Below are 12070 nucleotides of genomic sequence, written 5' to 3'. Positions count from 1 at the left end.
ACATTCCAGAAAATGATGTCATGGCTTATAAGCTTCTGATAGGCTAATTGACAGAATTTGAGTCAATTGAAGGTGCACCTGTAGATATATTTCAAGGCCTACCTTCATACTCAGTGCCTCTTTGCTTGACATCATGGGAAAATCAAAAGAAATCAGCCAAGACCTCAGACCTCCACAAATCTGGTTCATCCTTGGGAGCAATTTCCAAACTCCTGAAGGTACCACGTTCATCTGTACAAACAATAGCACCCAAGTATAAACACCATGGGACCATGCAGCTGTCATACCACTCAAGAAGGAGACGCGTTCTGTCTCCTAGAGATGAATGTACTAGGGTGCGAAAAGTGCAAATCGATCCCAGAACAACAGCAAAGGACCTTGTGAAGATGCTGGAGGAAACAGGTACAAAAGTATCTACATCCACAGTAAAACGAGTCCTATATCGACATAACCTGAAAGGCCTTTCAGAAAGGAAGAAGCCACTGCTCCAAAATCGCCATAAAAAAGCCAGACTACGGTTTGCAACTGCACATGGGGACAAAGATCGTACTTTTTGGAGAAATGTCCTCTGGTCTGATGAAACAAAAATAGAACTTACCATCGTTATGTTTGGAGGAAAAAGGCGGGGTGGCAGCATCATGTTGTGGGGGGTGCTTTGCTGCAGGAGGGATTGGTGCACTTCACAAAATAGATGGCATCATGAGGTAGGAAAATTATGTGGATATATTGAAGCAACATCTCAAGACATCAGTCATGAAGTTCAAGCTTGACCCCAAGCACACTTCCAAAGTTGTGGCAAAATGGCTTAAGGAAATGTCAAGGTATTGGAGTGGCCATCACAAAGCCCTGACCTCAATCCTATAGAACATTTGTGGGCAGAACTAAAAAAGCCTGTGCGAGCAAGGAGGCCTACAAACCTGACTCAGTTACACCAGCTCTGTCAGGAGGAATGGGCCAAAACTCACCCAACTTATTGTGGGAAGCTTGCAGAAGGCTACCCGAAACGTTTGACCCAAGTTCAACAATGTAAAGGCAATGCCACCAAATACTAATTGAGTGTATGTAAACTTCTGACCCACTGGGAATGTGATGAAAGAAATAAAAGCTGAAATAAATAATTCTCTCTACTAATATTCTGACATTTCACATTCTTAAAATAAAGTGGTGATCCTAACCAACCTAAGACAGGGAGTTTTTACTAGGAATACATGTCAGGAATTGTGAAAAACTGAGTTTATATGTATTTGGCTAAGGTGTATGTAAACTTCCGACTTCAACTGTATATTCAGCTTTGGCTCTTGGGGTCATGACCCCTAACCTGCTCAACTTTGTGAGACTATATAGCAGCCTGAGCTCTCTGGTTGTGGGGGTCAGTATTCCAGGCAGTGTGGTGATCTCCAACACCATCCAGGGGAACGAACGTCGTCACATACGGTTACGAATAACTGCTACAACAAAGACGCTGTGTGCCACTTCAACATCACCGCCAAAATGGTCACCCCCACAGTAAGGTTACTTTTGGGGGAACTACTGTATATATACAACAATGTTTGAGTCACATCTAAATAAGTGTTTATTGCTCACTTGACCGTGTGTATTTTGTTGTACGTATCCAGCATCGGTGGAAGCAAGTGAAAAAACGTGTGAATCATGACTTTTTCAATTAAACCAGTGTTGCAAAGAAAGGCACTTATTAAACATATGACTCCATGCTGACATAAAGTCTTTATTTCTTTGTCTTTACATGTTCAATACATGGACAGAGAAAGCTTACAGTATATATACTGTATGTATATTTAAACTTTACATTACACATTTTATGACTAAGCAGGTAAGAGTCAATCCTACTTTCTCTGTGAACAGAAACAATGTTGGGGAGACTCATGAAACCATACAGTCAAAAAACAACTTATTGCTCAATATAAATCAATCAATAATACTGTAATAATAATAATAATACACGAGAACCAATACACCACAGAAAACTTAATTATATTGTTGTGTAAAAAGAGGAACTCTAGGAAAGAGGAACCAAATGCTGTTTGTCACAATACAATAGTGTTGAGTGTTGGAGTGCTCTTTCAGTTGACCTGCTCTATCTACAGAGCAAGGAGGACCTGGAAGGACTTGGGTTCTTGGACAAGTTAGGGTAGGAGTTAGGGTACAAGTTAGGGTAGGAGTTAGGGTACAATGTAGGGTAGGAATTAGGGTACAATGTAGGGTAGGAGTTAGGGTACAATGTAGGGGAGGGTAGGAGTTAGGGTACAATGTAGGGTAGGAGTTAGGGTACAATGTAGGGTAGGAGTTAGGGTACAATGTAGGGTAGGAGTTAGGGTACAATGTAGGGTAGGGTAGGAGTTAGGGTACAATGTAGGGTAGGAATTAGGGTACAAGGTAGGGTAGGAGTTAGGGTACAATGTAGGGTAGGAATTAGGGTACAATGTAGGGGAGTAGTTAGGGTAGGAGTTAGGGTACAGTGTAGGGTAGGGGTTAGGGTACAATGTAAGGGAGTAGTTAGGGTACAGTGTAGGGTAGGGTAGGAGTTAGGATACAATGTAGGGTAGGTGTTAGGGTAGGGGGGAAAGCAGGTACAAGCACTAGTGGGTAATGGTGGTGGGTGGGTGGAAGGGGGCACTTGGACAATACTGTACAGCACTTCAATATGACCAATTACATTCAGGGGCCACCAGGCAGTATGCATGAGACTGAGGGAGGGGTCAAAATCAGGCCTGCTCAAGAGTTGACAGCAACAGTAGTCTTACAGAGAGAAAATGCATGACCACAGCCTTGAATATCACACATTAAATTAAGGTGCATGCAAACAGATTGGAGGAGTATTAGGGAGTGTTTGTTGACCTGACCCAATATCCTCTCCCAGAAGCCCCACTCATACCCTCTTTACATGTATTATTCCCCCCGACTACCCCCCCCCCCCCCCGTATTGTCCCCCTATCAAGACATTTTGTAGATCCAGCTCTCTCACACTTTCCATCTTTACAAATGAAAATTCCTCTTATTCATCCAGACATAATCTCTCCCTTTCCCTCACTCTTTGTCAGAAGTCATTCATGAATTAATCTCTCTGTCCTAAAATCTTTGCTGTGTACCCCTTGGGGACCGTTGTACGTTGGTGCACTGTTGCCAGGCAACACTATGAACTGAAAAGTGACCTCAGCTGATAGCCCTTTTGGGGCGACTGGACGTATCTGTAAGTGGCAGGGCATCTTGTGGTTGGGGGTGGGATTTCCCTATATTCCTAGCTTTGAGCAATGGGCCCCAAAAAAGTCCCGTCCCTTACAGACAGTCCCAGGAAGCACCCTGCAGTAGTAGTTATCCCACCTCACCCTTGTCGGGGATGCAGAGATTGACATTCAAATAGAGAATAGGGAGATGTTTTTACTGAGAATAAGGAATGCAAATAGAATGTAGAAAGACATTACTGTGCAAATTGTCAGGGACAACAGCTCCTCCTCATAGGACTTAACTCAATGGGTCGTCCATCACAGCAGCTAGCAGCACACTCCTCTCCATTAACAACGACCAGTATTTCAGCTCAATATCATGAGGGGAAAAAGAGGTCTGTGGGATGTTAGTTCTCTATGTGAGCTATGCATATGGGTATGTAAATACATGAACTGTGACACATTGACAGTGTTTGCATGTGTGCGTAAGTTTGTGCATGTTTTGTGCTTCTGTGCCGATATCATTTCAATCGGTCCCCTTACAGAGCCCAGCCGTCGTAGGTTAGTGTGTGTGTGTGTGTGTGTAGATTTGGTATATCTGACCTGAGAGAAGAACATCTCAGATCTAACAGGTTCTGCCTCGGCTCCTAGGTCTGGTTTGGTTTGGGTCAAGGTGTGATTGTCATTTGGGAGACCACTAAGAACCGATCCTCGGCAGAACTACTTCCATTTTAGGGAGCTGGAAATGACCGTGGTCACACTGCCTATAGGGTGGATGCTCCTACCAATGCAGGTGAGTGGAGTCACGTGGGCTACATGGGTATAGAATCACTCTACATGTATTTATGCTTCTTTATGACAATCAATGGGAAAACGCCATGCATGGAATGTGGAGTGGGAATACTGATCTAGTAGCTGTCACACAGACACATCCTCCACAATGTGATATAAACCCCCTCTGAAATATAAGGCTGTGTGCTGCTTTCTGTCAAATCTTCAACTTCCCAGACAAAGAGCAAGAATAGAGCAACCTAATACATAATGTCAGGTATGTCTTTTCCCCAGTGACCAACCATCCTCACTGACCACCTCACAGAAACTCTCGGCAGGCAAGCGGATGAGTGTGGGAGGGGGAAGATGAGGCTATGGGTCTGAGTGGAGGAGGGCGGGCGCAGGTGGAGGGCTGGGGGTGCAGGAGAAAATTAAGGGGGAGGAGACTGAGCAAAACAGACGACAATTCAAGAAAACCAAAACTTTCTTAAGTTTAAGGGGGGAGAGTAATACATTGGTGTCCTTTTACAGTGAGGGGGAGGCAAAAGTTGTCAAATACTGAGGAACTTTGGGAAAGATAATACTAGGACAAAGACAAATAGAGATAGATAGAGAGAACATCCTGCACTAACAATTTCAAAGTAGAAACTCATCTCTCTCCAACCAACGTCATTCTGTCTGTCTGTTTATCTACGTGTGTGTGTTTGAGGGTTCAGCAGGACACCTCCATGGTGTGGCTGACCTGGCCCTCGTTGCTGTCAGTGTGTGTAAAACCCCGGATACGAGAGCTCTCAATGGAGCTGCCACTGGTCAGTGAGGCTGTTCGGGAGCGTGCCAGACGGGTCATACTGGCAGAGGGCACTAAGAGAGAGACAGACAGAGAAAAAGAGAGAGGGAGACAGAGAGAGAAAGAGAGCGAAATAAATAAGACAGAATGAAATAGGGGAAGGTACAATTTTGGGAGGTCAGTCTGAAGGTAAAGGTAAAGGCGGACAGTCCCCTCCCCCCATTTTAGAGGAGCAAATGTATTGGGACGAATTCACTTACATGTGTATTAATGTAGCAGAAAGTTAGGTATTTGGTCCCATATATACAGTGCCTTCGGAAAGTATTCAGACCCCTTGACTTTTTCCACATTTTGTTACGTTACAGCCTTATTCTAAAATGTAAAAAAATCCTCAGCAATCTACACACAATACCCCATAATGACAGACTAAAAACAAGTTTTAGAAATGTTTGCAAATTTATTACAAATAAAAAACAGAAATACCTTATTTACACAAGTATTCAGACCCTTTGCTATGAGACTTGAAATTGAGCTTGGGTGCATCCTGTTTCCAATGATCATCTTTGAGCTGTTTCTACAACTTGATTGTCCACCTGTGGTAACTTCAAATGATTGGACATGATTTGGAAAGGCAAACACCTGTCTATAAAAGGTTCCAGAATTGACAGTGCATGTCCAGGGGCGGCAGCTAGCCTAGTGGTTAGAGCTGACAAGGTAAAAATCTGTTGTTCTGCCCCTGATCAAGGCAGTTAACCCACTGTTCCCCATGCCCCGAAGACGTGGATGTTGATTAAGGCAGCCCCCCGCACCTCTCTGATTCAGAGGGGTTGGGTTAAATGCAGTTGAATACATTCAGTTGAACAACTGACTTGGTATCCCCCTTTCCCACAGTTGACAGTTCATGTCAGAGCAAAAACCAAGCCGTGAGGTCGAAGGAATTGTCCTTATAGCTCAGAGACAGGATTGTGTCAAGGTAGAATGGCCAGACGGAAGTCACTCCTCAGTAAAAGGCACATGACAGCCCACTTGGAGTTTTCCAAAAGGCACCTAAAGGACTCTCAGACCATGAGAAACAAGATTCTCTGGTCTGATGAAACCAAGATTGAACTCTTTGGCCTGAATGCCAAGCATCACATCTGGAGGAAACCAGACACCATCCCTACAGTGAAGCATGGTGGTGGCAGCATCATGCTGTGGGGATGTTTTTCAGCTGCACGGACTGGGAGACTAGTCAGGATCGAGGCAAAGATGAACGGAGCAAAGTACATAGATCCTTGATGAACACCTGCTCCAGAATGCTCAGGACCGCAGACTGGAGCAAATGTTCACCTTCCAACAGGACAACGACCCTGAGCACACAGCCAAGACAACACAGTAGTGGAACAAGTCAAGGGGCCTGAATACTTTCCGAAGGCAGTGTATAGCACGCAATGACTATGAGTTTGTGACTCGACAATTCTGTTGGATGCAATTTGCTGTTTGTTTTGGTTGTGTTTCAGATTTTTGTTCCCAATAGAAATGAATAGTAAATAATGTATTGTGTCATTTTGGAGTCACTTTTATTGTAAATTTGAATAGAATATGTTTCTAAACACTTCTACATTCATGTGGATGCTACCATGATTACGGATCATCCTGAATGAATCATAAATAATGACAAGTGAGAAAGTTACAGATGCACAAATATCAAATGGGGGAACTGTGTACAAAAAGTGCTGTAATTTCGAAACGGTTCACCCAATATGGATGAAAATACCTTCAAATCAAAGCTGCACTTTAACCTCATAGTCATTGTTTGTTTTCAAATGCAAACTTTTAGAGTAAAGAGCCCAAATAATAAAAAAATGCTTCACTGTCCCAATCATTATGGAGGGCACTGTATTTGCATAACAGGCCTATTAGCTATAATATTCCATTTACAATCTGGCAAGATCTTTTCCTATTTGTTTTCATGCAAACATTCCTCAAAAAATTGCTTCACTTGGACACTCCAATGTGCCAATGAGAGTTCAATTCTGGATCATAATTAACTGTATCCCATGCAAAGAGCAAGATAGAGAATGCAATGGCAGGGATGGGGAAAAAAGTAACAATGGCATATTTTCCCTTAGGCTGAGGAAAAATGCATCATTTTTTATTTAAAAAATATATATATCGTCAAGATTGCCAATGACCAGAAATCAAGCGCCAAAACAAATAAAATGCAATATAATAAGTCACAAGGCAGATATATGATCAGAGTATTATCACTCCACATCTCATGTAGGGGAAGAAGAGAGGAGGAGGTCAGAGGTGAACAGCAAACAGGAAGTACCTGGCCCTCCACTCAACCTCCGATCCTTCACATACGCAACTGAGCGAAGGCAGGAAAACATAGAGGGCAAGATTAACACAACACAGGTCCCTGCAATAGACATCACATCGCACCATACCAAACGACATTTTCACAACACAGTCCGGACTGGACTCCATCACACATTCAGAGCAACCCAACGTACAGACAGTGTTTAAGCAGAGGATTAAGACAAACAAGGGAGAAGACTGTACAACATTGTATTTCTAAGGTATGGAGAGATAAACTCAGTCAAGGTAGTGATGCCTAGTTTCTGAGAGACATCAAACACATGCACAGTCTCTCACACACTCACTCATATACTGTATGACAAATGACTGTGATCGGGTTCTAGATACTTACTGTAGCCCATCCCCTGAAGGAAGTACTTGAATGCTTCGGACAGTTTTCCAGGCTATAAAACAACAAGAAGAGCACGGTTGGACACTTGACCTCCTGAGACTCTGTGTAACCCTGACCCCAGATGATGTCAATGACCTCTGTGGAGAGTGCTATAGAGCCAACCCTCTCATGGTGGCTGAATGGCTTATAAAAAAAGGAAGTGGAGATTCATAAGAGGGTTGTATGGAGGCCTTATATAGAGAGGTTAGAGAGGTATTTTAAAGAGGAAGTTAAGGGTCATCTGAGAGTTGCGTCAGAAGAGAAACTGGAGGAAGTAAGTGGGATATGGAGGTGGTGCAGAGGAAGGCATGGCTAAATAATAGTAGGAGTATTTGAATATGGAATGAGAAGATGCAGAGGGCCATCTGAAGGCAGTGTTCTGACCTGTGTGAGCTGAGGAAGTCCACCAGAGTCAGCCATCTGAAGCACAACAGGGGAGAACAGGAACATTAGTCATTACAGAATACTCTATTTTTACATCAAATGTTTCAACAAGTAAAACATGTAAGGCACAATTGTTTTCCATTTGGTTAATTAATTAGATGAAAAATCTAATAAAGACCAACATTCCACAATTAATGCTTTGCATTCATACCTTTAAGAAGGTGGTGTTGGTCGGGTCAAGTTTGGAATTACATTCAACCTTGAGGAACAGCAAAATATTACATAGAGGATCAAGGTGCTGGATATTTCATTCTTATTTCATTCTTATTTCATGTACACCACCGTTCAAAAGTTTGGGGTCCCTTTTAAAAATGGCCTTGTTTTTGATAGAAAAGCACATTTTGTGTCCATTAAAATGTATGATCAAAAGTTATCAGAAATACAGTGTAGGCATTGTTAATGTTGTAAATTACTATTGTAGCAGGAAACGGCAGATTTTTTATGGAAAATCTACAAAGGCGTACAGAGGCCCATTATCAGCAACCATCACTCCTATGTTCCAATGGCACGTTGTGTTAGCTAATCCAAGTTTATCATTTTAAAAGGCTAATTGATCAATAGAAAACCCTTTTGCAATTATGTTAGCACAGCTGAAAACTAACTGTGGTTAAAGAAGCAATAAAACTGGCCTTTAGACTAGTTGAGCATCTGTGGGTTCAATTACAGGCTCAAAATGGCCAGAAACAAATAACTTTCTTCCGGAACTCGTCAGTCTATTCTTGTTCTGAGAAATGAAGGCTATTTCATGCGAGAAATTGCCAAGAAACTGAAGATCTTGTACAACGCTGTGTGCTACTCCCTTCACAGAACAGCGCAAACTGGCCCTAACCAGAATAGAACAAGGAATGGGAGGCCCCGGTGTACAACTGAGCAAGAGGACAAGTACATCAGTGTCTAGTTTGAGAAAAAGACGCCTCACAAGTCCTCAACTGGCAGCTTCATTAAAAATTACCCGACTCCAGGATGCTGGCCTTCTAGGCAGAGTTCCTCTGTCCAGTGTCTGTGTTCTTTTGCCCATCTTAATCTTTTCTTTTTATTGGCCAGTCTGAGATATGGCTTTTTCTTTGCAACTCTGCCTAGAGGGCCAGCATCCCGGAGTCGCCTCTTTATATATATATACATATATACATATATATAAAAACATGAAATCAATAGGATTGTAGAGACATAGATGTTGTGAATGAAAGACAGAAGAGAGGCTTGGAGGGAGGTGGGGGAGAGGGTGGACCCAGCTACTGAAGTCTGCTGCAGTGATGAGTCATTCCAGCACACGGGGTGTGTACAGATGTGTGCTGGCAGACACATTACATAGCAATAAATATTAAAGTGACATCCATCTCTCTCTCTCTCTCTCAAAAGGTTGTATAACCTGTCATTTTACTCCTCCCCTGTCCATCCCCTCCTATCATCCCTACATTTACAGAGGAGGGATGTGATTAAGCCTTGACCTCCTGAAAGTCTAGCAGATTAACAGTACAGAAAGACACACAGATAGAAATATCTGGCCCATAAGAGCATGTGGAAACCCAGAGACTGGAGCAGAGAGAGAGAGAGAGAGAGATACATATGGGCCTTGGTGAGGCAGTGAGACACACACAGTTGACTCAGCCGTCCCCGGAAAGGGGTGCCTAGAGAGAGACAGAGAACTGAGCTTCTGCTGACTAACCTGCTTCTGTTTCTCTCAATGAGGGCAAACATACCTTTCAGCATGCCAAGTACTGCACAGAGTCACAACAGAAGGATGGAGGGAAGTAGGGAGGTGAGGCAGGGAGGTAAAGCAGGGAGGAAGGGAGGTGAGGCAGGGAGGTCAGGCAGGGAGGCAGGGAGGTGTGGCAGGGAAGAAGGAAGGTCAGGCAGGGAGGAAGGGAGGTTAGACAGGGAGGAAGGGAGGTGTGGCAGGGAGGAAGGAAGGGAGGTGAGGCAGGGAGGTGAGACAGGGAGAAAGGGAGGTGAGACAGGGAGGCAGGGAGGTAGAGGAGTAAGAGATTGAAATGGAGTGAGGGTGTAGATGAGAGAAAAGGACTCACCACTCCCTCCTCAGCTGGAGCATTGTCACCAACAACAAGCATGACAGGGCACCTAGAAACACAGAGCACAGATCAGCAACAACACACACACATACACAGATATGGCTAATTTCAGTAACCTGCTATGAATGTTAAAGGTGCCTAAACACTACTAAAAACCAGGTGGACAGAGCCCTGAATGCTGATATATCACGGGTATGACACAAAATTTGTTCCTTCTAATTACGTTGGTAACCAGTTTATAATAGCAATAAGGCACGTCGGGGGTTTGTGGTATATGGACAGGACACCTACACCATCCGATGTCACAGGAAGGCCGAAATATCACCAAGGACATCAACCACCCGAGCCACTGCCAGTTCAGCCCGCTCCCATCCAGAAGGCGAGGTCAGTACAGGTGCATCAAAGAGACTGAGAGACTGAAAAACAGCTGCTCTCTCAAGGCCATCAGACTGTTAAATAGCCATCCCTAGTCGGCTACCACCCGGTTATTCAACCCTGCACTTTAGAGGCTGCTGCCCTATATACATAGACATGGAATCACTGGCCACTTTAATAATGGAACACTGGTCACTTTTATAATGTTTACATACTGCTTTACTCATCTCATATGTATGTACTATGTATATTATATTGTACTGTATTTTAGTTAATGCCACTCCGACATTGCTTGTCCTAATATTTGATATAGCATGGCTAAGGGCTGTATCCAGGCACTCCGTATTGCGGTGTGCTTAAGAACAGCCCTAAGCCATGGTATATTGGCCATATACCACACCCCCTTGTGCCTTATTGCTTAATTAGACAATGCCATGAAGGACCAAAGGACAATAGTCTAGTAGTGTAGAGAGAGACTCACTTCAGGGTCTTGGCATTGATGATGGTCCCAGAGCGGTTCATCTCCAGATCCCTACGGCTGAGAGGGAGAGGAGAACTGTGAGACACACTGCTTACATTCTCTCAAATAATATAGTGCTCTCACCATCTGCCACACACACACACACACACACACAGTTTGCAATTTGTGTGTGTGTGTGTGTGTGTGCGTGTGTGTGTGTGTGTATGTGTGTGTGTCTGTGTGTCTGTACACACTAGGTGTGTGTGTGTGTGTGTGTGTGTGTGTCTGTACACACTAGGTGTGTGTGTGTGTGTGTGTGTCTGTACACACTAGGTGTGTGTGTGTTTACAAAAAAAATAAGAACAATCCAAAATGTATTTTTGATACTGTCGCAAAGCTAACTAAAAAGCAGCATTCCCCAATGAGGATGGCTTTCATTTCAGCAGTAATAAATGAAAGAACTTCTTTGAGGAAAAGATCATGATTATTAGAAAGCAAATTACGGACTCCTCTTTAAATCTGCGTATTCCTTCAAAGCTCAGTTGTCCTGAGTCTGCACAACTCTGCCAGGACCTAGGATCAAGATAGACACTCAAGTGTTTTAGTACTATATCTCTTGACACAATGATGAAAATAATCATGGCCTCTAAACCTTCAAGCTGCATACTGGACCCTATTCCAACTAAACTACTGAAAGAGCTGCTTCCTGTGCTTGGCCCTCCTATGTTGAACATAATAAATGGCTCTCTATCCACCGGATGTGTACCAAACTCACTAAAAGTGGCAGTAATAAAGCCTCTCTTGAAAAAGCCAAACCTTGACCCAGAAAATATAAAAAACTATCGGCCTATATCGAATCTTCCATTCCTCTCACAAGATTTTGAAAAAGCTGTTGCGCAGCAACTCACTGCCTTCCTGAAGACAAACAATGTATACGACATGCTTCAGTCTGGTTTTAGACCCCATCATAGCACTGAGACTGCACTTGTGAAGGTGGTAAATGACCTTTTAATGGCATCAGACCGAGGCTCTGCATCTGTCTTCGTGCTCCTAGACCTTAGTGCTGCTTTTGATACCACCGATCACCACATTCTTTTGGAGAGGTTGGAAACCCAAATTGGTCTACACGGACAAGTTCTGGCCTGGTTTAGATCTTATCTGTCAGGAAGATATCAGTTTGTCTCTGTGAATGGAATCCTCTGACAAATCAACTGTACATTTCGGTGTTCCTCAAGGTTCTGTTTTAGGACCACTATTGTTTTCACTATATATTTTACCTCTTGGGGA

General features: G+C 43.4%; 1 protein-coding gene across 10 annotated transcripts in view; it reads right to left on the bottom strand.

Annotated features, from left to right (window-relative positions):
* Positions 1–1706: 1706 nt before the first annotated feature.
* The window catches only part of ndrg4 (NDRG family member 4), a 43809-nt gene continuing 33445 nt past the window's right edge, over positions 1707–12070 (bottom strand). For 5 of the 10 annotated variants that reach the window (XM_036953469.2, XM_036953459.2, XM_036953477.2 and 2 more), the window contains 7 exons: positions 10805–10861; positions 9946–9997; positions 8070–8117; positions 7859–7894; positions 7436–7487; positions 7055–7093; positions 1707–4814 (listed from right to left, as the gene is read on the bottom strand). In XM_036953469.2, the coding sequence (XP_036809364.1) occupies positions 4666–4814; positions 7055–7093; positions 7436–7487; positions 7859–7894; positions 8070–8117; positions 9946–9997; positions 10805–10861 (433 nt within the window). In that variant the 3' untranslated portion in view covers positions 1707–4665. The remainder of the gene's footprint in view (positions 4815–7054; positions 7094–7435; positions 7488–7858; positions 7895–8069; positions 8118–9945; positions 9998–10804; positions 10862–12070) is intronic. The other 5 variants (XM_090205255.1, XM_036953464.2, XM_090205270.1 and 2 more) reach the window with 1 other exon arrangement.

The sequence above is a fragment of the Oncorhynchus mykiss genome, chromosome 2 (assembly GCF_057628025.1).
Source record: "Oncorhynchus mykiss isolate SJ-2025 chromosome 2, ASM5762802v1, whole genome shotgun sequence".
Taxonomy (NCBI): domain Eukaryota; kingdom Metazoa; phylum Chordata; class Actinopteri; order Salmoniformes; family Salmonidae; genus Oncorhynchus; species Oncorhynchus mykiss.
Note: the sequence above shows the minus strand (reverse complement) of the source record. Positions and strands in the feature narration are given on the sequence as shown.